The sequence below is a fragment of the Tinamus guttatus genome, unplaced genomic scaffold (assembly GCF_059628265.1).
Source record: "Tinamus guttatus ecotype Peru unplaced genomic scaffold, ASM5962826v1 Tinamus_guttatus_pri_ptg000782l, whole genome shotgun sequence".
Lineage (NCBI taxonomy): Eukaryota > Metazoa > Chordata > Aves > Tinamiformes > Tinamidae > Tinamus > Tinamus guttatus.
The window spans coordinates 238216-265623 of record NW_028289316.1 but is presented as its reverse complement, the minus strand read 5'-3'; the positions used below and the strand labels follow the sequence as shown (position 1 = coordinate 265623).

Sequence of the window (27408 nt, the reverse complement as noted above, 5' to 3'; positions counted from 1 at the left end):
GTGGCAGCCGAGCGCCTCGCGCGCCGCCATGGGCTCCCCGCGGGCGCCGCCGCTCGCGCTGCTCTTCAGGGGCACCTTCGTGCACTCCCGCCGCGAGGCGCCCATGGAGGTGCTGCCCGGGCACCTGCTGGGGGTGGACCACGAAGGGAAGGTGAGACGGGCCGGGACGCATCGGGCTTTCGGGGGGACGGCGGCGGGGAGGGCGCTGGGGGCTCCCCCGGGGCTGCCCCACGGCGAAGGGCAGCGCGGGGGCGCTCCCTGATAAGAAGCGGGTTTTTAGCCCCAAATCGCCCATGCCGGCGGCCGGGGTCGTCTCCTGCCCGCCCCCCGCAGCTCCTGGGGGCTCCGGGCCGGCGCTGGGGCCGGGGAGGTGACTCGGAAACACGGGGCTGTGGGACCGCGGGGGTTCCTCCTCCCCGCCGCGCAGGTGCTTCCTCCCTTGCATTCCCCGCAAAAACCCGTGGTAAGGCTGTAGAAAGTGATGAAGGTGGAGGGTAATAACTTTGAGCTCCCCTTGAATTTCTTCCTTCACGGTCCCTACGGGTCAGCGAGGTCCTGTTTCCCCACGGCTCCTCTAGCACAGGAGCAGCTGGGTACAGGGCGCTGCAAAGTCTGTGGAAAGCTGTACCTGGGCTTACAGGAGCTGAATAAAAGCTTACACACCTATGTAATTGGCTGTTTTTTTTTTTTTGTAACTAAAATGCAACATGGCAGGATGGGTAAAGGTTTTGAATTCTGTAATTCAAGTGCAGGAGGCAGAAACTCACCCTGCACAGGTCTTTAAAGTGATTTTCTGGGAGCGAACAGCTGCTGTGTGCCCTCGGGAAATCAAGACCTTTAGAAGGTCTGGAAAAACAATTACCTCACGAGGCTGCAGGCGAGTGATCTGTACTCTCCATCATCCCCTCTCCTTGTCTCCTAGTGAACAGGATTCGCTGGGTACTCTTTCCTCTGCTTAAACTGGCATGCTCCCACAGAGTGGTTTAAAAATCATTTATCAGTAAGACACTTGGCAAAAAATAAAATTCCTACCAGAAGGGAGTAACAGGGAGTTTCTTCTCTATTTAGTGCAAATTCTTGTGATTTTACTACTCCAATGCAGTGAATTTTAGCCTGTTTGGCCTCTGTAGCTTTACCTCATGTAGAATTTCCATTAGAGCCACTGAAGAGCTGGTGCTACAGGCATATGGTGGCAAGAAAAATGCTTTATTGTTGAAACATACACCCAAACTATTTCAGTGTTGTTCCCAAAGAGCTAATTTTAACCAGATGGGTATCATTCTGGCACCTCATGTTGCTGATTCCAACATGGAGAAATATTGCACGGTCTTTTACAGGGTGAGCTGTGGGCTTTTGTGAACAGGCAGATGGTGTTCCTTACTATGTGCCTTGTTTTCTCCTCAAAATGTCAGGAGCATATAGTTAGTGTGTGGCAACACTGCACAGTCCACTATGGGCATATTTGTCTAGCAAAAGCCCAAGACAAAAGTGACAGTCCACTGTGCTTCGCTGGTAGTTGAAAAGGCAATTACAGGAAAGGAAACATTTTTGTCAGGTAAGAGACCCAAATTATTGCATGTAAACAAAACCAAAACCAAAACTGAATAGTTGCAGTGTGGTATGGTTCTTGAGGAATTTTAGAAAAATATTATTATTTAGGGTAAAGAAATTAGAGTCAAATTGAAAATATGAATTGTCATTTAAATGTTGAAATGCTAGCAAGGTAAAATATTAGGTAAATGGAACCAATATTAAGATAAAAGCTGCTTTTGTTGAAAGATTTCTTGTTGATGACTTGTTGAAGGATTGGGAAGAGCAAGAAGTGTAGAAAAAGAGTTGATACTATTAAGTATTGCCAAGCTTAGGCAATAGGCCTTACACCAGCTAGGACAGCCAGTGAGGCATGTTGCACTTGCTTGCAGTTGTGTCTGTACTAGAGGGAGGCAGCAAGGCACCAGCATCCTTGCGGTGTTCATTGCATGGTCCTTCTCAGCAGATTGCAGGGCTGCTCATCTGGCAGGCATGTCTAATAAATGATCCTGTCTTCCATCTAGACTCATGTTTCAGTTTGGAGGATCATGAAGGTGATGGACATCATATCTTTAATAGCAAAACTCCTAAATGTTAGCTTCATTAAACAGTGAGGTCAAAAATATGGTGTCTGCCATGGTAAGTGACAGGAGAGGCATTCATGTTTCTACTGGCAGTTAACAGTTGTGGGGTTAGAAAAGGACGAGAAGCATGTGGGAGGTGAGAGAAGGTTGAAGCATTTACTCATGTTCATTTAGGGACTTTGTAATGGGACACAACATAATTACTGGCACTGCTAGATTCAAAAGATCTCCTTTGGCCAATATCATTTACTTTCCACCCTTAAGGTAGCCATGTTGTTTCCAAGGTGAAGAATAAAGGCACTCAGGTTTCACTGTAGTGAAAACATACTTGACTAGAGAAGTTACATGTTGTGGAGAGATTTGAGCATGTCTAGGCATAAAAAGGGCTGAGCTGGGGACCGAGGTAAGGAGAACTCATCTCTTTGCCTTTATATCCTTTAGCGTCATTGCATGAGCGACTTCAATTCCACATCAGAACTGACCAAAGTGTCAATTGTGTGCTGGTGTTAGCACCCATTGATCTACCTGCCCTTTGTGATGTGCCTAACCCCAAGTGATAGTTTCCCTCAAGATTTAGAAAGTGACCGGGACTAAGGCCTCCCAGAGCAATCGGGATTATGTTTTGGGTGATCAAGCAGTTCTCTTGGGAAGTGGTTAAGAATAAACAAAACAAAGCTTGTTATGTTTGAAAAGAGTGCAGACGTCTTCCTAATTTGCCCACAGCTGCATTTAAGAAAAATGGAATAGGCGTCAGGTGTATGATTTGTTTCATGTGTTCAGCTCCCTTGAAACATATTTTCCTAATTCCTCTATGATTTAAATGTTTCATTTATTTGAGCCCTAAGGGTATATCATATCCAGTTCTTTTCCATGGCAACGTCTGTTTTCAGCTTTTGCCATCTGGTATTTCATATATTTCCCTCTCTCTTTCTTTCTCTATTTTTTTTCTTTTTTTTTTTTTTGCTCAGCAGCTCTAACATTAGTCATTCTGCATCCATTTTGACTTCAGTATCTGAGTGACATTTTCTTTATTGCTCATCAGAAATTTCATCAGGTCTGTATTCTAGTCTTTTTGCAGGTATATAACTAATTAAACTGGCTGAAGAGTCTAAGGATTTCTCTTTAAAAGAACAGGTGTGCTGCTTTATGTGAAACATTAATAGGCTATTTTTTCAATTATTTCTACTAAGTATTCACTTGCATGTTATGGTTTTAATAGACATCTTTTTCTGACTAAAATTTTTGTAACATCTACTGTTAATGTTTTACAATCAAAAAACTCATACCTAGCTTAAAAAAGTAGGCAACCACATCTTTTTTATTGTCTGCAGTTTAGTAATTAACCTTTATTTATGTTCTCTTATCTAAAAATGTGGAAAGTAGAAAAGCTAGTATAATACACATATAAAAAAACAGCAGTGTAATTAGTTGCTAAATATGATAGACAGTGCTTTTTTGTTGTTGTTGCTTTTTTATAAGTGGTTCATCTTGCCTTTACATGTTTTGGTGCTTGGGGTATTTTTTTGTCTTTTTTTTTTTAATTGCTGTTTTAAAAGCTGCAGTTGTGAAGGTGATGACAAATATCTGGAAACAGAAGAACAAGGTGGAAACAAGATGACCATACCAAAGGAGTTAGAAGGCCCTAAGATGGTTTCAGGCAAAAATTGTGGTTTGGCAAGAACTTTATGTCTCTAAAGCCTGGGATATTAAATCTTCGGTCAGCGAGTCTTCCTCTACTATAAGAAATGTAATGAAAATCTGGTCCTGACAGTCTCTGGGAAGCATTCTAGTACAAATGAATAAAAATTGTTTGATTGTTTTCATGGTTTCTAATCATTATTCTTGCATTTTTAAACTCACCACTCTTTGTTTCTCAGAGAATTGCCATGCTAGTGTTGCCATGTATGAGAGAAAATAAAAAGAAATAGAATTTATCTGCCGAGAGTCACGATGCAGACAAAAACATCATGAAGTTTACAAAGGAGCAAATATGCTAAAATTGTGAGCTGACAAAGGAGTTTAACAGCCATAGAATTTATGTTCTCTAGAAGTCACATGGGGGCAAATTAGGCTTTGGTATTGAAGGTTTCTGAAATAAACAGAAATCTGAAATAAACAGAAATGCATGCTTCTACTGCATTTGGCAAAGTTAAAAGATTATTTGCATTTTCTCACTCAATGTATTTCATCCTCCTAGGCAGTTAAAAAATAGAAAGCTATGTTAATGACATGAATGGAAAATTAGAAAATACTTAGCTCAGTACCAGGCAGTCATAGGCAAAGCAATTAATCTGACCCTTATGTTTTTAAATGGTATAATTACATTCCATTAAGGCTGTCATATACTTACATCAAGAACTCCCTTATTGCTAGCATCATGGCCCTTCACAGAAGTGGCAGTGAATGCTGAATTTTCCCTATGCAGGTCTGCCAATATATCTGTTTAGAGTGAGTTAATTCTTTTATATACATATATATATGTGTGTGTGTGTATCAGGTGGAACAACTATTTCAATGCAAACCTAATTCTTTTGTAGGAAGTGTATAAAATCTGCTGTAAGATAATGACTGCTATATGCTTTCATGTAAAAATAACATGAGATACCTACTCAAAGTCTGTAACTGCTTTTCTTTCTTTCTTTTAGATTGTGTTTTTGGAGCACAATGATCAGCAAGAGAAGCTGGCTAAGGAGTGGGGATTCAAAGCATCTGACATAAGAGAACTGAGTAATCAGTATGTGTTTGGTTTAGATTAATTTCAGCAAATGCAATTTGTTCCCTGAGTGGAGTAACAGGAGTCTATGTGAACAAATTTAGTCATAGAGCAAGCTATAAGTCCAATCTTACGGGCAAAACTCCCTTTCAGTTCCATGAGAACTCTTAATCCGAGATGCAAGCGTTTTGGATTAGGTGTGGAGTGTGAACGGTATACATGCTTTTGGCATTCTTTGGTACGGGACCACAGCCATGAGTCAGTTGTGCCGGCTGATTCATACTGCACAGAGCAAAGTGCTATATTTAGTTTTCATATATGACCTTTTCTCTTCATGCAAAAGTAAATGACATTCTTTAGTTTATGTTGTATGTCTGTACTGTTAGCAGTGGGCTGTGACAACAGGTGAGAGCTGGTAACTCTACATTTAACAAATGTGGGCAGCATAAGTGTTGCAGATACAGGACTGAATAGTTTGGGCCTTGATAACCTCTCTAACAAAAAGTAATTAAAACTAGTTTAAAAAAAGAGGGTTTAAATCCTATAAACATAGAACCTTGCATTTCAACTTGTACTGCAGCAAGCATGTTTCTTTTTTCCTTCAGCCAACAAAATCGCCACTCTTTAGGTGAAATTAAATGTTTTTGGACTGTACCTATTGTGCCTTAAATTCCGTAGCACAACTGTAAGCTGCTAGTGGCTTAAAGTCTAGAGACGCAACATTGTTTGAATGCTCATTAGTTAAAGTCTGTAGGATTTCTTGGAACACTAATCATACAGAATATATGAATCTTGAGATGTTTTCTTTTGCATTGGAAATATCTTGGGGAAAATGGAAGGCAATGGGAATGCGTATCTGACTGGGAAGGGTCTTTCAGTGTTTTAGCATATAGGAAGAGGGGGATTTATAAAAAGAAGAAATCAATGTTATCCCTGTAGTCAGGGAGAAGGCAGGATAAGTGAGAGAAATTTAATATATATGAAATTCCAGCACACAACTAAACAGTTATAGTGATTTCCCAATAATGTTATTCTCACCTCTGTTATTACATGTGTAGTGCATACAGTGAGCTATATTACGTTTTCACAGTAACTATATCTTTGCTATCAAAGGACTGAATAGATTATTTTGTCAGCATCTTCATCTGCATTTGTAGACACAGTAACTCTTCTTCCATTAAACTTTGTATTTCACTGATTGTTTACATGCGTAGACACATATATAATGTATAGAAAAAATGAGATGTAGAAAGTCACAGTATTGTAAATATACTTATCTGTCAACTAAATGTATCCAGATGTATACTAGAAAGCAAGAGTGGGCCAATTCTTCTCTTGTTCAGGTATATTCTATTGTGGAGTAATTTTAATTATTGTGGAGTCAGCCGAGCCTGGCTTATTCGTATTTACCCTTGGTAAATGCTGCAGTTAATTGAATTCATCGTGCTCCTGAATTAACTTCTAGTCCCCTGTTGTTTTCCTCTCAGTTACCTACATACAAGTCTATATAAAGTTATCAGTCAACTGCTTCATGCAGCTGAAGTCTAGGGGTCAGCTGGGATTGACACACTAATGGTGAAAGAATGAGATTTCTCAGTCCTGGCTATTTCTCTGGTGATTCTCAATCATGAATGCTGTTAAAAGCAATATTTTTACCTTAGAAAAAATCTTTGATTTGTTTTTGTTTTTTGTTTTTCTTTGCCTAGTGAATTCTTCATGCCAGGATTGGTTGATACACACATTCATGCACCTCAGTATTCATTTGCTGGTACAAGAGTAGATCTACCTCTTTTGCAGTGGTTAACTACCTACACATTCCCAACAGAAGCCAAATTCAAAGATAATGATTTTGCAGAAGAAGTGTACACCAGAGTTGTTGTAAGTATTGCAAATGTCATTTATTTATTTGATTGCATTCATATTTATATACATTTTCAGAAGTTTGGGAGAAATAGGAGAAGGAGAGCATGTGCCATATAGCACTGTTCTAATTGTCTCTCCTTTACTAGTTGCCATCTTGTTCCTTGATTGCTGATGGGACAATTTATTTAGACACATTACTAACAACTACCTTGTTTATCTTTTCTTTTTCTGGTATTAGGTATATTGACAAATATTTAGGATTGTTGTCAGAGCTACTAATGCTGGCTGGTGCTGATAAACTCAATTTAGAAATAATTGAGAGAAATAATTTCTTTAATACACCAAAGACCTGTAATGTGAACACATCTTTGGAAAAGACTATAGGGACATGAGAAGAGGCTTCTTCCATTTAACAGATTTGGGATGTTCCGGACAGGTTGAGGAAGCAGCTTCTACAGCTGAGGGAACTGTAGCAGGAATTCATTTCACCACAGCGCCTTTAGCTGAAGTCTTTGGATGATATTTGTGGTGTTAAGTAGAGAACGACTGTTTTGAACTATGTGAGCAGTATAAAGACTTGAAGGTCAAATTCCTCTTGAAGAGCAAAAAACAACTAGGTCAGGTTGCTGAGTACTGATTCTGTCCTGTTCCCTGAAATATATCCTATAATAAGTGGACTGATACACCTCTACCAGATTGATTGACATGGCCAGCATAAGCTTTATGTCATTTTTCTAATACTGTGACTGTATGTGTTGTCAAAGTCACAACATTCTGGGTCTCAAATAACTGGTTATAATCTCCTTGCCACATAGACTTAAAAAAAATGTCCTTCTGCAGTTTGATACAGTAAGAACAGCTGGGTTGTGAGTTTAGTAACCCAACATGTAAGACTTGAGTGATGTAAAACATAGGGATTATCCCTCCTTCCACAATATACTTCAGCATCCTGTTACTGTTTCCATCAGTTCAGACAGGATTAAATCAGGTGGTCCATGCTCACTGTGACATATATTTAATAGTATCCCCAAGAAAAGAATGAGTGAAAAATGGAAATTAATTGGAAGAACTTGAACACAATGGTTAGCTTCTTTCCTGTGTGTATCAAATAGCACAATGTCAGGAAAGTGTCTTCACAGGAAAGTGTTACTGCAGATTATTAATAGGTCTCATGGCCAAGTGTATCGGAACTGTCTAAATAGCTGGATAGCTAGTATTTTCAGCCCAACTCATTGGTGAAAAATATTCAGAAAGCTACCTTGTTACATGTTTCTTCAGTCTTAATCAAGTCAGAAGACTGAATGACTTTAGATGTGACTTAGACTTAATTGCCATAAAGCTGTGCAATCATGGTCCATGAAAGAAGACTTTGAAAGTATAAAGGATTTTTATAAATCAAAAAGTGCCAAAGTCTTGCACTGAACATCTCCTGCAGATCTCAAAAAGTCAGGGGGATCTCAGAAAGGACTGGTGATGGAAAAGGATCAAGATTAAAGGTAGAAAAAGTGTAGGAAGAGAGGCTGGTAAGCGCTGGTGTGTTTAGCAGATGGTGACAAATGAAGAATAAGATACAAGTATATAAAACAACTCGTCTGGGTGACGTAGGCTAAAAGTTGTACCATCTAGCTTGTGATAGAGGGACAAGGAGGTGCATAGTAAATTTAAAATAGGGTAAGTAGAAGTAATCGTTACATACTTTGGAATAGAACTGTGGATCTTGTTTTCACAAGTTGAGGCCAAAATTGAGTAAGAGTTAAAGAACTGCATTAGTGTGAAAAATATCCTCATACTGGAAATAAAACAGCGATGTTTTCAAATTGTTACTGTATTTCCAATTAACTTTCTGTGCCTACTAAGAGTGAAGAATCAGTTGAAACTTGGCAGAATTTTAGCTGAGATCCCCTGTGGTCTCTCAAGTTTTAGAAAAGACAGTGTTCTATCCAAACATAAATGGAGTAAAATGTTTTTAGTTTTTATTAGATAACAAAGTTAAAAATACAGAAGAAGAGAATTCTAGCTTTTAAAAGTTAAAAATGACAAAAATAGTTTGTCTCACCAGATAAATCATTATATTGAAAATCATTTTAGGCACACTTGAAGATATGTTTTTGATTAATGGCCTTGATTTGAACATCGTAGGGAAAAGACAGAGCTTGGTTTCATATTTATGAAGCAATTAGCTAGCCTTTCTCAAAAGCTGCATCTGATTTGGCAATGGTCTTCTGCTGCCAAATTAAAAAAACCCCACAAAATTCAATTGACAGTGTAACCAGCATACAAAGAAATAATTTAAATCTTTATGGTGAATAAGTAATCAATGAAGTGTACACTGGTCCCAAGATAAAATGAAACTATAATTCTTAAAGACTCATTTATAGTTATATTATGTTTTATGAGTGTTTACTGTTCTGTCTTCCAAAAGTAGAATGAACAAATACTACTCATCTTCTCCTTTCAAATTGTATAATTAAATAAATAGTTAGATTAAGTTCTAAACAATTGTTCTCTACTTGCTTGTACCTTGAATCTTGTTAAATTGCATTCAGAAGTGAGGAAGGGTTTGTCTATGTGGAAGCCAGTATATCCTGTTGAGAACACCCAGTTGTTCAGGTGGGCAAATCAAAGTAATTACTTTTTCCCAGAAGCTTTGATTTGCTAAAGTTAGATAAATAGTACTTCCACTGTGAAAATCAGACAGTCTTTTTAAAATAAGGAGTTACCTAGATAACTAGTTATTTGTATTTCTAAATTTAATTTGAGTTAGACATAAGTCAGAATTTGCTACCAGTTTGACTGAGGGAGTTAAAGATGTGTTTCTATGGGTCTAACTACTACTATAAACCTGTTCAGGTTTGGAAGAGGATTTTTTTCTATTTATTAATATTCACATTTTAAAAAGCTACTATAAAATTAAAAGGCTATATTTTACTTTTCCACTCCACTGCAAATTCTGTTGAATAACTAAATGTTCTTGCAGTTTGAAGTCACTGACAGCCTGTTCTGCATTTTGGCAGCTTGGCTACTTTTTTTTTCTTTTTTCCCAGACAGTTGAAATTGGTTTCTTTTTATAGAGACGAACTCTGAAGAATGGCACGACTACAGCTTGCTACTTTGCAACAATTCATACAGATACTTCTCTTCTCCTAGCTGAAATTATAGGTAAGACTGCAAGAATGAGTTTTGAAAGATGTTGTGTAGACTATGTTACTTGAAGCTAACGGAGCTTAGGCATTTTAGATTAACTGTGAATTTTTTCCTCTATTCATTCTTTTTATTCATTTTCTCTTTCACTCTTTGTCCGCCAAATCCAGTCCAGTTATCCCCATTCATTTATTTATCCTTCTGTTGTTAACTCTTTCTGTCTCTGCTATTCTTTGTTCACAATCAGCTGCAGGCTGAACTCAAATTAGGTCTAAAGGAGTTGCTCTTCAGCTGCAGTTCTCTTCTTCCACCCTTTTGCAGTTTGAGGTGTAAAGGGCTAAATGATAAGAGGCACAGTCAATGCCTTAATTTCCTGCACCTCTCAGGTTTCAGTTGAGAATCATCATCAAAAAACTCTGCACACCCTTCAAAATCAGAACAGTGGGAGTTGCATCAAATCTTATTTCTTCCTCTTTTCCATTGTTAAAAATGCCTGGTGTTTCTTTTCATTTTTTCTTTTTTTTCTTTTTCTTTTTTTTTTTTTTTGCTAGTGTTTGCAGAGAGATATTTGCTCCTGAAGGAGGGCAAATTAAGGGGAATCTCAGTTTCCATCAATAATTTTCTAGCTTGTCTGCTTTTGTAATATATTCAACATCTTGGACATTAAAAGAGATCTAATGTAGAAACATGTTTAAATGTATAACAATTAATATTACCTGTCTTCCTTTTAAATTTTGTGTATGAATTTTGAAAGATTTGAAGAAATGGGTTAGAAGTAGCTCTGATTATTTCCTCCGGTCAAAGTCATGTTACAATCCTCCTAATTATAGCTTAAGGAGAAGGGCTTTCCAGATATCTTCATGTCTTTTCTCAGCGCAGGGTGCTCACCTGCTAAACTTGTTGTACTTTGGTGCCTGTACTTTTCTATGCCATGAGACATTTCTCATCTTCTGCTTCTCAGTGGTTTCCTTCAGATACCATCATTATCAATTCTGGTTGCAGTTAAGTAACAGTAATCCAGTTCTCAATTATAACGCTTATAAAGCTGGGTGCTAATGTGGACGAGGAGAGTTCATATTTAAAAGTTTTTGTTGATATTTTTTCCCCCTTTTGGCTCTGTAAGTCTCATGGATGGTACCAACTTGAAGAAAAGAGAGTAAATTCTGTTAATTTCTAAATGGCACTACCCGGGATAGAATTTGCTATTTTGATTTCAACACCAGCTTTGTCAGGAGTTTTTGAGAATGACTGAGTGAATAAATTCTCTTTTCTTATGCATCTCCACAGATAAATTTGGTCAAAGAGCTTTTGTTGGCAAAGTCTGTATGGATCTGAATGACAGTGTTCCACAATACAAGGAGACTACTGCTGATTCCATCCAAGAGACAGAAAGGTAAGATGATTAAATTGATAGAGCTGCCTTCAGAATTTGAAAGCCAAGGAATTTATTGAGAACTTTCCTTTTTTCTTCCCATGGTGTTGTTTTCTGTGGTGCTAGCAATTCATATGCAGCTGCTGCACAGCACATGCAGTTTCTCTTTAGCTCTTCTTAAGGATTAAGGAAACTTCAGTTCAAGAAATCAGAAGGAATATGTATGCGTTGTATCCTCATCTTCTCCCTCCCAACTCTGTTTGTAGAGGTTATGTGACTTGATATGGGCGGAAGCAGCTCCTTTGCCCCCGTTAATCATCGAGCTTGTTCCTTTCCCCATTTAGGCTTTATTGAAGTTGTAGGAGTCAACCCTCATATACCCCATTTTAAACATGCTCCAGTTCTTATGTCTTCTAGCATAGCATCGGTGAAATTTATGCAACATGCAACTAAGTGAATGAAAAAAAAAACAAACAAACTGAAACACTATACCCTGTGGATTTCTGGTAGGCTAGAGGGGAAACCATGGTTTGGGTATAGAAACCTGCTGTCTTAAGCTTCAGCTTTCTTGTCTGTGCTTGGAAAATGCTTAGGCCAACATACAAATATGCTTAGCAAATATGCTTATATACTTTTTTAAGTGTTTCAGCTATAAAGCTCACAAAGTAACTACATGCCACGAAATATTTATATTACCATTGCCTATGTGAAATTGTGACATTATTTTTCCAAGTAATGTTAGAAGAATGGCACTAAAACACATTTGAAGTTGCAAAGTGTCATGGATTAATGGTGTTTATTTTTACGCCTATTTTAAAACATTTAAAATTGTTTATATTGTGCCAACTTTTGTTTTTCCTTACCTAAAGCTATTCTTTTAGTACAGTCAGTTCTGCTGAATAGTCCTGAAAGCATCAGAACTTCTACATCCAATCTTTTTATTTTTATTTAAAAAAAAAAGCTTGAGAATGACTTAAATAGTTTTCCTTTAAATACCTGTCTGTGTCCCTGCTCCATTCTCCTGTAATTATGTGCATAGCAAGTGTTTCACATCTTTGGAAGAGAGTGTGCTACAGGTGCTCTGTGGCTGTCTTACAGTGGAGAGTTGTGCATTAAACAGGAAAATTCATTTCCAGCATGTCTGAACCTTACTAATATATTACAGAAGGGTGAAAAAGCTCTTCCTTTTCCATAAAAAGCCATTTCTTTCTTTTTTTTTCAATAACCTAAGGGATGTGATCTAACACAGTGTCATAAAATTGATTTCAGTACTTCACAGTCAATTGATAGAAATATTTTTATCTTATGTATGGAGTTAGTACACAATTTCAACTAATTTTTATATTTAGTCTAAATTCAGATTAAGAATGTGAATCTACCCATCTCCTGAGAGGAGGATCAATACAAAATTAGATAACTGAAGCTTATATTTTATGTTATGTATATGGATATATTATTTAATATTCATCTTACAAGAGCAGTCATCTAAAAAGAGGAAGCCATGAACCCGTGTTCAAATCTATTCTTCCCCTACAGATAGCAATGTTTTGAACCTAAGCATCCTTCTTTCTGTGTATGAACCAACAAGGGGTAGAGTATACACCTTGTGTGTGTGTAGGTATATAAATATGTGCATGTGTGTGAATATATATATGTGTGTATGTGTGAATATATATATACACATACATATATATATGTGTATACAGTGTGTATGTGTGGGGGTATTTTACTATCAAAGCAATGCTGATACTTTTAATGAAAAAATATTGAATGAAAATAACCACCTTGAAGTTATCTGGGAGAGCAATGCTTACTTTCTATGTTCTGTTTCACTGAACAGAATTAATTATTGTATCAAGTGAATCATTAAAACAGAGACAGATGAACAGGAACATAATTCGCATTGCTATTTGGCTTGGCAGTGGTGGGTCAAATTCCATTGATCATAGGCAGAAATAGGCGTGTAATTTTCAGCAGGTCACCTGGTACTGGGTGCAATACCGTGAATCTGGATGAATTTCTTTCTACATTATTTAACAAAAAGAGCCACATTTGATCCAGTGTTTGTCATTAAATAAAAATAATAAAAAATTTCTAAAATAAACTGTGACATAAAATTCACAGAGACCCTGTCCACAGTCCTTTTCATAATAGCTTTTGAGAGTTCTTTGTATACGTAGCATGTGCAAGTTTGCAGGGCATTCCTTCTCTTCAAAGTCAGAGAAAGTTTTGTGCATTCATATGTACTGCCCATATAGACTGTTTTAGAGTTTTTATAGAGAGTCTCTGCAGTAGGTCCTTGTGTTTGACAAAGTCTGTGAAACTACACTGTGCTTTCCATGAAGTAGATAGTTTATGCACTAAATATAATATAAGCACTTCTAGAAAATCAGGGATCCTTTCAGCAACGGAGGAAGAGAGATCCATAAGTTTAAATCTCAACATATGCAACTACTCTAAAAGAGATAAGAAATAATTGCAGCATTTTTTGAAAATAGGACTTGAAATGACAGAATACATTTATTGATGTGATTTAAAGAATAGACAAATAAAAGCATTTTTCTCTAATGTTGCTGCTGTAGCATACAATTTTGTTTTCAGCAAATCTAGTATAACGTGTGTTTGGTTTTCACTGAGAACTCAGAGTAATTACCACGTGTCTAGTGTTAATTATTAAAAATGAAAAAAGAAATCTGCTTATTTAGGGTCAAATTCACAACTGGCATATTTAGTTTGTTTCAACTTTGTATTTCATCTGAGAATCTGGCTAACTTTCTGCATATAATTGTCTGAACTGCTTAATAAAATGCCTAAGTAAATATTTTCTATGTTTTTCTTAATTTATACAAAATGTGAAAACTTAAACTTTTCTATCCTTTTTTTCAGGTTTGTTAAAGAACTACTAGGAAAGAAAGTAAGTAGATTTCACCCTTGTATTCATTTATATGTTCAGAAAATACTGTATGGAGATATGGAGTCACCAATCCCACTGACAAACTTTGTCCTAATGACAAATGAATAAAAATAAGCCAATCAGTTCTCAATCTGCATGTACTTTTCCGCTAGCCAGGTTTTTGAGGAATGGTTTTGTAGCCATATAAAGTCAGTTTTATGTAGTCAGACCACAGCAGAATAATGTTCTGTGAATATTTTTTATTCCCTTTAAAAATCATGGCTTCCTTCAAGGGGCAGATTTCTGTTAAAGAAAGGTGGAAGATCGCTCTGTGGTGTATTTAAGTGCTCTAATAAAAGCACTCACCAAAAAAACAGATGTCTTTATGATTTAATTACTAATTCATTACCAAATTACTATTGGATCAGCACTTGCATTCAGTGTGTTTTTGAAGAAATTCTGCAGATATAGTATGACACTCTTACTTTATATACAGGGATTCTTTTCTCATTAGCTTTCTGTTTTCTGTAGCTTAATTCGTTAGCAGTTGTATCTCAAGGTTTTTAAGAATAGATGCCTAGAGTCTAGTGCATAAATTGCAACAGTAAATGAAGTAATTTCCCCAAATCCCGTATCTGAGAATTGGGATAAGAAACTGCAAACCAAGTTATCATGTATTTTCTTTTAGTAGTGCCAAGTGCACAATGCCAAAAAGTATTACCTGTATGAGGACAAATAATTCAATTGTCTATTTTTTAATGAAAACTTTAATCTAGAAATGAAAAGTTTAAAGTTGTTTAACTGCAGCTGTAGTCTAGACATCTTTTTCATGGTCTTCTAGTTGCATAGCATTTCTATGTCCTTGGAGTGACAGGAAGGATGCTTGTTATCAGTGAATAAGATCAAGAAAGGAAGAGACTTGTTTTTACAGAATATGCAGTTTTGCATCATTTCTTGCCCTTGTAGACTTGCTTTGAGGCTCATGGAGGCAAAAGTGAGCCTCCTGAGGCATGGATGAAAAAGTGTTCACTAATGACTCATCTCGCTCAATGCCTACTTACTTCCGCAGCAAATTGAGAGAGCATTCAATGCTTCTTCTGAGATCTGATAAAATCTCAGTGAATGAAGAAGGAAGTTTGAATAAAAAAGCTTGTTTTCTGGAAACTGTTCTAATGATTTTACTAAAATGTTTTGATTCTCTTTCTATGACAACATTTCTAACAAAAGTCAGAAAATGACTGTGTGGATTGTTTGTTCATATCAGCCAAGGATGCTGCAAGGGTTAAGCCGTACAGACAAAATCAAGTTGTTGTGTAAATGCTTGTTATTCATTCTGCTCTTTGTTGTGGTTGCTGATATGTATCAAGCATCAATCTCAAGCATGTCTTTTTGATATTTGCAGTATCCAAGGGTACAGCCCATAGTAACTCCTCGCTTTGCCCCTTCCTGCACAGAAGATTTGCTTCAGGCACTTGGCAATTTAGCAGAGACTCATGATCTCCATGTACAGGTAAATTCTGAAAGTGCTATGTATAATTGCAGTGTTGTGCATACAGACCAGAGAATTGTTCCTAACTTCCGCAAACCACTTAGACTACATTATTCACTTCTAAATTTCTGTCTTTTAAATTCCTCTGAAATTTTGGTGGTCCTCTACCAGATCACTGTGACCTGCACAGCGAATGAGACAGCTTGCAGCTGGAATTTCAGCAGCCTCCAGCATGTGCTTATTAGCAGACCAACAGCAAGGACTGGAAGTTAAAGCAACCTTTAGTTTGCTAAGGTTTCTCTATCTTACTCCAAGCTTGCTCACCTCTGTCTTGCTGCCTCTTACTGTTTCTACATAATGCAGGTTTCAGTAGATAAAACAATTAGGTACCTTTCTATCATATGTAACATCATTATCATAGATGCAGAGTTTACTGTATGATAAAGTTTCTCTGGTTAACAAAATGCTAATTAAAATGCTTTTAAATTTTTGAGATTTTTTTTTTTAAATTAAGCCGTTCTAAGTGTATACTATACTTAACCTGCTCTATGTTAAGATCATTTATCATAACAAGGCAGTTCATTACTTCCTCAAGGCAGTATCATTACTTCCTATATTCTCAAAATATAGGAAGTACGTGCTCCAATGACAGTTCAGGATGAGCCAGATTTTTAGTTGAGACCAAGAATTACTCAGCCTATGTGAAGAGATGTGGAACAGTTACCATTTATGTTGCCCTGTTCCAAGGTTGCATATTTGGTAGACTGATATCTTTTATCTTGCAGTTGTACATATTTTTTTAAAAAAATTATTATTTTAACATTTGCCAAATAACAAGTGAGTCTGTATGTCACCGTAATGCTGGGATTTACTGTGCAAACATTCCTTTCCATATCGGTTTTAAAGGAATAAAACATCTAGTCTTTTGGATCCTCTGGTGGGATTAGAAACATTCAAGGACTGGATCTCAATACAGACTTAGTAAAGACTAATAATAGTCTAGCCATAGCTGAACACAACCTGAATATAATGATACTTATCACCTTGTGTTTTCCTATCACAGAGTCACATAAGTGAGAATGAAGAAGAACTAAAAATTGTGAAGAACCTGTTTCCTGCCTATCAGAATTACACTGACGTGTATGATAGAAACAAACTGCTTACCAGTAAGGTAATTTCATAGAACCTTCAACAGATTTATCCATGTAGAGAATATGCTGATGAATTGTAGTTGCCAGAGAAGTGTGTTCTTTTGTCTAGTTCAGGACGCATAGAGACATCTAAGGGAAAGAAACATGGCTTATGTTTTCCATTACATAGGTGTTAGTCATGGTACTGGAAAGGTATTGCAACTTTAGACAAGCCCATGCTTTCCCCAAGCATTTTAGTAAAAAGTAGACAAAAAGGCATTTTATGCTCCCTGATCCAATTTCAAATGGACAAATACTGACAGAGGCCTAGTGGCCTGAAAATTTGAAATTAAATTAAGTTTTAAGTTGTCTAAAAGCAGGCAGATCTTATACTTTCCCACTCTAAGAAGTTGGAGTGTGAAGTCACACTGTATTAGATTTCAGAAAACTCACGGAAGAGAGACTTTATAAACACCTACATACAGTCAGATTGCTTAAACTGATTTAAAATTCCTGGAGAGAATTTTCAGAAACACAGAAACTTCATGAGAATTAGATATTGAACTCCCATTTCTGCCTTTGAAAATCCTCCCCCATAAATTTCATATTTATAGGACTTTTTTATTTGAGAAGTCAATACAGATTTCTTAAGTATGTACATGATACTAACTTTTATTTTATTGAACAGTATTGTGCATGCTAAGTTGTTGCAAAGATACAGTAAAGAGAATACTAGTGCTGCTAAAACACAGTTCCCAATTCTGTCAAAATTTTTATATCACTTTTATATCAGTAGCAATTATGACCAAAATCAGGGTTTTGGTGCCAGGTTACTTGTTCTTTGAGAAAGCATTGTTTTAAAGACAAGCATAGCAAAATAACAGGACTCTTCCCTTCCCAAACCTAAGACATAAAAATAAAAGTTTTTTTATGTTAAAATACATTTTAATGCTGAAATATTTCCCTTACAAAAACAAACCCCAGAACTACAGAGACCTGGTTTAGCAGATAACATACGCATGTGCTTACCTTAAAATGTCATTGACTACTGCTGTCACTGAATTTTGAGTTGCATTTGAGCTTGAGAGAGGGCAAAGACACAGTGTCATCGAGGTATACTCAGTGAGGACAGTCCCTGTGCAGTTCTGATTTATATCACCAGGTTACCTAATAGAGCTGTTTCCCTGTCGTATCCTTATCTGAGTAGGCATTTGTCGTGCTAGGTAATTCAAAGTAGATTTGTCTGGAAATAATTAGTTTATGTCTAATTAAAAGATACTGTCTTATCCTTCTATGCTCTGTGGATACTGCTTGTGAACTTATCTCTAAATCAACCAAGTAAGCAAGAAGGAAGAGTTCCATAACAAGTTAACCTGTATTGATCAGATAATGCTCCAGATGAGATCTGCCTCGTGTAGAACTTTAGAGACACCATGGGAAACAAGCCAATGGTGTATGCATCTTCTGTTGCGGTGCCTGATCTGCTTCTAATCCCAATACTTAATCTCCACAGCAGCCATAAAATGCACATCATAAGGTAGTAACCTTATGCAGTACCAGTGCAGTGGTAACCTGGGCATTCTTGCTGTTGTTCCTTGTAACTCTTATAAGTCAGTCAAGCCAAGATTTAGAATCTTCGTATATAATAAAATGAAAAAAAAAAAAAGAAGAAGCAAGGGGAATGATTAAAGTCTTTTAAGATCTGATTTAAGGCATACTGAAGCTAATGATAGTTTTTTCCGACCTGACTCCGAGAAAATGCTATTGTATTAATTTCTCTTGAAGGTAACAGGTGCCCTTGGGCTATTCAGAGCAATGCAGCAAAAATTCACAGCATTGAAGTAAATCCAGTGTTGAGTAAATCAGTGATTCTGTTTCTCTTTAGACAGTGATGGCCCATGCCTGCTATCTTTCTGAAGAAGAGCTGAAACTTTTTAATCTTCGTGGAGCTTCAATTTCACATTGTCCCTGTTCCAATTCTTCGTAAGTTTAAAAAAAAAAAAAAAAAAGAAAGAAAGAAAAAAGAATACTGTTAGATAAAGCTGTTTTTCACATAGTGCTGTCAGTCCAGCCTGCAATCACAGGTCTAGATATAGGGCAGGTCCTTCCACTAGAAGCAGTCTCTCATACGGGATGGATGATGACTATGAATGTTCTACTTCTGCACGGTATGCTTTCACTGGCTAGAGGTCTTTGAGTACCATATTATGTATCGGAATATGTCTTCCTCTGAGGTTCATTATTTTATGACTCTTCCGTCAGCAACAGATTCTGGATGTCTCCCATTCCCCTAAAAGTATATTTGTGTTTGGGGAATTCTTGTAGACTTATGACATGCTTATGACATGACTGGATACATTTTAAGAATTCTATTAGGCTGACATGATGCCAGCTAAATGTTTGCAGTGGTTTTGCCTTTAATATAACCAGTATCTGTTAGTGATGACATACCAGAGCTTAAAAGATTCATGAAATGAGCTCCCATCTCGTATGTATACTTCACATTATACATGAGTTTTCTTCCCTAAAATATTAAGCGCTGTTTTTCAGCAAATGACTATAAACCTGCTGGATTTTTATATTAAGAATTTTTGCTCTATTTTCAGTAATTAAGAAACAGAATTTAGGCTTATGAACGCAAACACTGTTGCCTAATGTATCACATGTTCTGAGAGCTACTCTAAAGCTCTACTGTTACTGAATTTCAGGAATGAACTTTTCACTGTATGTATCATACAAGATATGTTTCTTATTCCAATTCAGGTTGTGCAGTGGTATCTTAAATGTACAAAAGGTTCTGAAACATAATGTGAAGCTTGGCCTTGGCACAGGTTTGTAATTTGCTATGGAACTAATCATTTTTTGAAAACAATTCAAAGATACAAAAACATACCACATGTTTGTATTTTAAACTCAGCATGATTCCAGCCAATAGACTTGGTCTTCCTTTGTTTTTCTTTTTTTTTTTTTTTTCCTTCTACTTCAAATCTAGCACTGACTAAAAAAAAAAAAAAGTTGAAAAAAATACAAGAGTGAATAAAGAAAGTAATGTTTTTGTCATGAAAATAAGCAAAACCTGAACTACAATTTTTCACAAATTTCTGTTAGGCTATGTTGCCTTTTTTTTTGCATGATTTTTTTTTCTAGAAGCACATGCGACCCTATGCCTCATGCTCTATGCCTGCTTGAGCAGGGGGTTGGACTAGATGACCTCTAGAGGTCCCTTCCAACCTCAACCATTCTGTGATTCTGTGATCTACTTTTTGCAATAGATACTGTTTAGCAATAAAGCTTTTCATGTTTACTGCATCTACTCCTTCGTAACCTTTCACTAAAGCTCGTAATTTTTGAATCCAGAGAATTATTCCCAAAACTTGTTTCTAAGATTCTGATCTCTTCTAGATGTTGCTGGTGGATATTCAGCTTCCATGCTTGATGCGATCAGAAAAACAATGATGGCATCTAATGCCCTTCTACTTAATAAAGTGAATGAAAGAGGACTAACTCTTGAAGAAGCTTTTCGACTAGCAACCCTAGGAGGAAGTCAAGGTAAGAAGAAATTTCTCTAGAATATACATAGGGAACTACAGCTCTTTCTTTATATTGTTCCCTGTCCTTGTCTTTCTTATTTTTTCTTCAAAGGTGACTGAACTCACAGATATTCTTATGCTAGAATTAAGACTAATAATACATGTCGTGGATAGAGATTTTTTTTTAGTCTTTCAAAAATAGCAAACTGATTTCTGAAAATCATTCTCTGACAATGTGACAATTTAATAATAGAATCTTAATGATTTTTCAGGACTACATTCTACATTCAGGATTCTGCATTCTACATTCAGGATTACATTCTATTTGAAAAAGTCCTGAGACTGTGGTGTCACACAAATTGTTGTTTTCTCAACAACAACCAGTAAAAGAAAAACTGTGCAATTACTACAAAATTATGCATCATATTTGTCACCTCTCTTAGTTTGTTTCTTCTTTTGAGACCTTGGTGAGGTGACTTGTTACTGTCTTTCCAGCAGGGCAAAATATGATGCAAATCACCCCAGACAAAAGCCAAGTTTAAGCAGCATATACATCTTAAAAATGCTAATCATATCTGATACAATCAGTATTCACAAATACTCAATTTTTATACAATTAGCAAAATTTTATTGGACTTTGTATGATTTTGAAGTAAATAATAGGAAAAAAGGGGCTACACAGAGGTAAAATTTTACACATGATTAAAAATTTCTAATTGTTTTGGTTTGCTATGTCCACTACTGTTTCTGAGCATTTTTTGTTGTTGATTTCAAAAAACACAGGTAATTGAAACTGAAAGCATTAATGAAACCTTGCAAGTTGTAATGAAAATTTCCTCAAGTAGCTTTTCTCAGGTGTGCAGCTGAACTAGAGGGTGTAATTGGGGAACAGAGAAGACAGAAAGAAACTGAGCAGAGGCCATAAAAGCAGAAATTAATTTCCCAGAATAAATACGGTGCTAATCAAAAGCAAGAGTAAGATACAGAAACAGAAAGGAAAATTTTTCAAAATTCCAAACTTACATGTGGCTTCTTCCCCTCTCTACAGCTCTTGTGGCTGGTTTATCTGCGTTCTGGAGTTTACAGAACTGTCATGTATTTGTTTTATTTTGAACTATTTTATGCTTGCCGAATTACTTTCAAAAAGGGTGTAAAATTAAAGTTACTGGTATACCCTGTGATGAGCAGAGTTTTGAGAAATTTAAATGTGACAGCATTTTTGTTGGAATAATTTGCTTTGCTGAGTCTCCTGAACATTTGTCACCCTCTTGTGTTTAATCGAAAAATTGCATTCTGCTCGCAGCCCAAAAGAACATGAGATCCTTTTAGTTGAACTGCTAAGCAATCAGAGGTAGAGTTTCCTCATTCTGAGGAGTGTTAAGTGTATGGTATTATGAACTTTCTGTCTCACACAGTTTGTTAAAGACAGAAATTCATTTTTCAAATAGATGCAGTCTAAAAACAAGTGAACAAATTATGTAGTTATTATCTCATTCGGTAATTTAATTCAATGGAAGATTTTAATTTCATATTTAGATACTTTGTAACATAAAAATATCCCAAGTTATTTCAAAGGAGATGCAAAGGCATCTCTTTAGCTGTTCCAATCTCTTGGAAGGATCCATTTGTACATAATAAAACTGTAAATTTCCGCTGTTTGTGGACCTAAGATCCCAAGGTCGTGATGAACCATAAAGTTCATCATTACAGTTCATTTATGGTGTAAATAATGTAGTTTTCTACCACAAGAGAAGCCTTACAACTGGCCATGGGGGCTTCAGATCTGAAGATGACTTTTGCCTACTAATTAGCCTTAATTATACTCTCAACTAATAATAAACATATCTTACTTATTTTTATTATATTATTATATGTTACCCTGCAAGCAACAATGTAGCCTGCCTTAGCAAGGTGAGCATTACTTACCCATACCTTACTATTGGTCTGACTTTATTTCATCCCTTTGGAACTTCCAGGATTTTTGTGAGGAATTACTGTTCTATCTACAAAAAATAGTAGTTTATGCATGAGATCTGTACATTACAGAACTAAGGGAGAACATTCAAAGAACAAAAACTAAAAATGGGGTTTGAACTGTTGTTGTTGTCTTTCGCATAGAAGCTGCCCTTCATCATTTCACCTGAAGATATATATTTTTCCTGAAAAACTGCTGAAGAACTCAGATGTCAGCATGCTGACTATTATAATTACTTTCAGTCTTTTTCTTGTCGCAATCTAAACTCTTTTTGTTCTTCTTAGGACTTTCTCAAGTAAGTCGCCAGACTTTCACTGAAGACCTGTTTGTAAACTTACTTTGATTCTCAGTTCTAGGTCTAGAAAATGTGATTGGAAACTTTGAAGTTGGCAAAGAATTCGATGCACTGCTGGTAAACACAAAGGCTTCAGACAGTCCTTTTGACTTGTTCTCTTCTGATGCTTTTGAGGTAATGAAAAAAGAGTTCATGAGCCAAAAAATTGTTGAAAATAATGTGATAAAGGGCTGTGATAACCCTGATGAGGCTCTAATAATTCTGGTTGTATCTCAGTGACAGGAATCTGGTATATTGCACTGTTCCTGTCTGTGTTGCTGCTCAAGCAATACAGAACTATTCTCAGAACTGAATTAGCCACAATGACAGTCTTACTTCCTTGTGAATAAAAAGGCATATAAAATTTTAATGTATGTTTTACTAGCTAAAGTTGGCAACTGGAGTCAGCTAATTACAATGACAAATAGCTGCTAGGAAAGAGCAATTTTGTTTCAGTTAACATTTTGAATACAGTCAAATTCCAGATTGTCTTGACTTCACTGCTATTGTAAACGGAAGAAAAAAACTCAAGATAGCTAATTTGAATTAAAAGCACAGGTTTTTGTGAATTTTGTGATACCAACCACCAGTGGTATTATTCTGTAGGGACACCGTCTGAAACAAAATCTTTCTATGATTAAAAAAAGTAAGGAAGGGCAGTTATTTGAATTTACTGATGCAGCCAGGCTGCTGCTTATTGCTTGTGTTGTGAAGGCCATCATTCACTTAGAAGTGCTGGCATAACTGGTCACGTAATTGTTCCTTAACCTCATTCAGTCACAGTAATCTGTGTTAGATTAAATTTAGATTAAAGTCTTTGAATTATAAATATATTTTTCTAAATGAAATTGTTCTGGGAGAAAAAAAAAAAAAAAACAGTATCAGCCAAAACACAGTAAGCCAAGTTTGAAGTTCTTGTGACTATAAAAATCCTAAGAACTTTGTGCCATTTTTCAGTAGCAGTAAGTTAATTTGAGAACTCTAAACATGAGAAAGGGGAAGTATTGTGCTCTAGGCATGTGTTTGTTTAACAGCTGTACAAATGTGTAGTATTTTCTTCCTGAAATGAAATATTGAATAATTATTAGAAAATGAATAATTATTAGAAAACCTGCACATTAACTTTTGATTTTTACAGTTATTAATTATTTTTAGAAAAACTATTTTTATGAACAATTCCACACTTCAAATAATACTTTATTTGAGATAAGACATACCGCCTTTTGAATTTGTTTTTCTGTTTTTCAGGATACCCTCCAGAAGTTCCTGTATCTAGGTATGTTTTCATCCTTGCCTGACACGAAATTTGCTTTTTGGTTTTTGTGTTAAAAATCTCCTAAGATGATATGGAGATACATTTATTTATAAATATTGAGTAAGTATCGAGCAATGCAACTTTTGTCCTTTGGGGAACCTAGTGAAATATTTCGTTTAACACTATCAGATGCACTGTCAGATTTATTTTTAGAACAAAGTACTTCTGCAGACCAGTTGTTATCTAAGCCTTAAAAAAAAAAATCTAAGAGATTGGATATTTTTTACGGCATTCTCTAGAGGAAGAGCTTTGCTGCGTATTGTGGTGCTCGGCAGAGATTTTGGAGTCAGCTCTGGCCACATCCGTGTGGATCTCTGCTCAGGCTCCCAGGCTTTTGTCCTCTGAGAAGTTAGCTCAGGCTCAGAGCAATATCCCAACACAGCTCTGCTAGGGGCTGGTATCTCAGTTAGTTCAGATAGATCTGTGCAGCAGTGCATCTTATGTACAGACATAAATTCAGGTTTTGAATCTTCTAAATATATAGAAATTCCATGCCTTTATTGCAAAAGCTGAATGCAGACCCTTTATTTCTTTATAAAAATGTATAGGTATTATAATGTTTCTTGATCTTTACAGTAGTCATGACTATTCCTCTTATGAAAATGAAGTTTCTAAGTTGTAGAAATAGTCAGCGAAAATGATTCAAAAACTGAGGGTTGGATCTGTTTCAGTAAATAGATTGGTGCATAGACTTACGTGCAAATTTTTTTATGGCTGTATTGTTTCAGGTGATGATCGGAACATTTCTGAAGTATATGTGTCTGGAAAGCAAGTGGTTCCTTTTTCAAGTTCAGTATAAATCCATCTCACTTCTGCAAAGCATTCTGCTGATTGTTCTGCATCTGATTAGGAAAAAAATTGTTAAACACCGTGCCTGATTATCAGGAATGAGACCTTATTTTCTGTTTAATGTTTCAAAACTTGTGAATGTTAGAAAATTCGCTAAACCTTTAAAGAATTATTTTACCAAAACTGTCACAATTGTAAGAGGAAGAAGGCTTCTCTATGAAAACAGGCTGTGTGCAATGATAAGAGATATGGTAAATATCTTCTTTAAATAGGACAACTGTTGCTCCTTTTAATAATAGTGAAGGAAGTATTAAGATGAGCAATGAAAAATTCCTTGTCTCTTAAGTATTTGCATTCCAAACAACCCTAACTCCCCACCACTAGTAAATCTATTTTGCAAACACTGAATGTCATGGAATAGTGCAATTTCCTCAGTATTATCACTGATCCTGTAATAATAAAACCCAGTGGCATTTGGGGACATTTAAAAATTTTTGGTTTTGTTTAAGTGCTTAATTTTTAGAACCGTGATTTCATTTAAAGCATTATATTTTTAATAGAAGTAAATCAGAAGTGTGCATTTATAGGTAGGTAGAAGTCCTTATTCTGAAAAAAATAAGACTTATCGTAAGTAGAGAACTGATGGATGAACCATATAAAAAATCAGTGACTGGTCAAACAGGCTCAAGCTGGGAGAGATGTGTTAGTTTTTTGATCACTGAAAGTCTGTACCTATCTCTTCAGTTTTGTTCTTGAGTCTAGAAGCAGTCAACCTGATCTTGCACCGTTTTTGTTCCATTGAACTGAATGTGTTCCACTGAACAGAGTGACAGCTCAACGAAACTACTGTTAAATCAGAAGCAAAAGCTAGCACATCTGTGTGGGCTACTCTGTGGTAAATAAATGGAGTTTTTTTTTTTTTTTTTTTTTTTTTTGGCCAGAGAGAGTATTTTGTGTAGTTTACCTCCTACCGAAACTCCCAAGTTCTTTTGCTCCTAACTATTGAGACTATGGGCCATGATGACATTTCTGCTTGCTGTAAGAGACATTAGTAGGTTAAAAAAAAATCACTAGAAATGGATTATCCCTGGCTGTTACCACTTTTGACTTAAGGTGGAATTTCTTATTAGAAAAAGCAGCAGCTCAGCTTCGAAGTGCCCTTTTGTGTCTTTCAGCACTGAAGGAATCATAATTGCAGCCCTGTACAATTCCAGACTAGGGAAAAAAAATGTTGGAAGTCTGTGTGGCTTCCTTTCCTAAAAAAAAGCATACTTGCCTATTTTTCTTATGAGACTCAGCCGGGTTGGATGCTGCTTCCTGTTGCTCTATTGCTGTTTTGCAACACAAAAGGTATAAGCTTGAATGTCAGTGTCAGTAGATACAATGTTGCACAGAGTTACTGTAATCATGTAGTGAATGTAATTTTAAGGTGTGCTTCAAATCTGCTTGCACTGAGCTGGGTTTCGTACTTTCACCTCTCTGCCTGATGGTGTGAAGGCGCAGGGCTTCCTCATGTGATTAAATAAAGGAGATAATTCACAGCATCACAGAGCTGCCCTTCATCAAACCATTCCTGGAGAATGGTTTGCTCAGTATAACTGAAAATTTGATCTTATTTCAAAAACATCTGTACAGGGACAGTGTAGAGCCATGTAGAAGAATCCAAACTGGCTCATGCATGGAAGGCAGGCTAGGCTCTTCTGTGTAGTGCTTGCCTAGGCCGAGGTGTTCATCATCATCTCCTGAAGATGGTGTTGCCCTCCTGGCTTGCAGACACCGCTCCAGTGCATCAGCACTGCCTGCTCGTTCAGACCCAGCTCGGATTTCTGACCCCGTCACGGCACTGTGCACTGTGCACATGTGCACTCAGGTATGGTCTTTGTATCTGTTATAATCAATCACTCTTAATGTTTTAGGAGAAAAGGCTGAAGGATTAAGGTTTTCACATTTTTCTTTACACTTTTGGATTTCGTTTGTCCCAATCTCCTCCAAGGAACAAAATTTATCAGAAAATACAATCCTAAATTTTTATCTTTGTTGCTGATTCAGAGGCATTTTTCCTCACAATTTTTAACATGGATTTAACTGACGATATTTCGCATTCCAAAACCAGAGATCTGCTAGACACCTGTTTTATTCTTCCTGGTTACTGTTTGAAACTATTTTTAGGAAGCTTCGTGGTTTTCAGCTTTGGCGTTCCTGCAGGAATGTGTTCAGAGATGGAGAAAGATTACATGGCTGTGTGCACTATATGTATTTGTGCTACACTTCTTTGTTTCCGGAGTTATGAATTGAATCAAAATTTTTATTTTAATGGTAGTCCAAATTGTGCCTGATTTTTATTGCTTCCCTGCTTTTTTTTTTTTTTTTTTTCACTTAGGAATGGGATGTAACTCTTTGTAAAAGATTTGGGGGGAGGGAAGGATTACGTTTTTGCAAACTGTGAATACAAAAAAGACTTTATGAAGCTCAATGCTACCTCCTGCTGGCCGGGATACAAAGGGACTCCCTAGGATAACAGCTGCCAAAGAATTTTGTATTTTAGTATTGGCTGTGTAATGAGCAGTTTGATTCTCATTAAATTCAGCCACAAGGTAGAAACTTAGGTGTTTGATTTTACCTTCAATAGTGTCTGGTTGTTCCCCAGATGTAGAGCTGGGAAATCAACTTTTCTGGAATCTCAGCCTGCAGGTAGCACCGTGTGCTTTACAGAGAAAGGGAAGAGCAAGCACTAAGTTGAATAGCATCCC

The 27408-nt window shown here is 36.5% G+C and overlaps 1 protein-coding gene across 1 annotated transcript; it reads left to right on the top strand.

Moving 5' to 3' along the window:
- Positions 1-24862, top strand: GDA (guanine deaminase). Its single transcript, XM_088537473.1, has 14 exons — positions 1-151; positions 4760-4848; positions 6534-6705; positions 9762-9849; positions 11119-11224; positions 14090-14117; positions 15499-15606; positions 16649-16756; positions 18601-18698; positions 19479-19546; positions 20118-20264; positions 22571-22689; positions 23803-23830; positions 24598-24862. The coding sequence occupies exons 1-14, from the start codon at positions 29-31 to the stop codon at positions 24666-24668; spliced, it is 1353 nt and encodes a 450-aa protein (XP_088393599.1). The 5' UTR covers positions 1-28; the 3' UTR covers positions 24669-24862.
- Positions 24863-27408: the final 2546 nt, after the last annotated feature.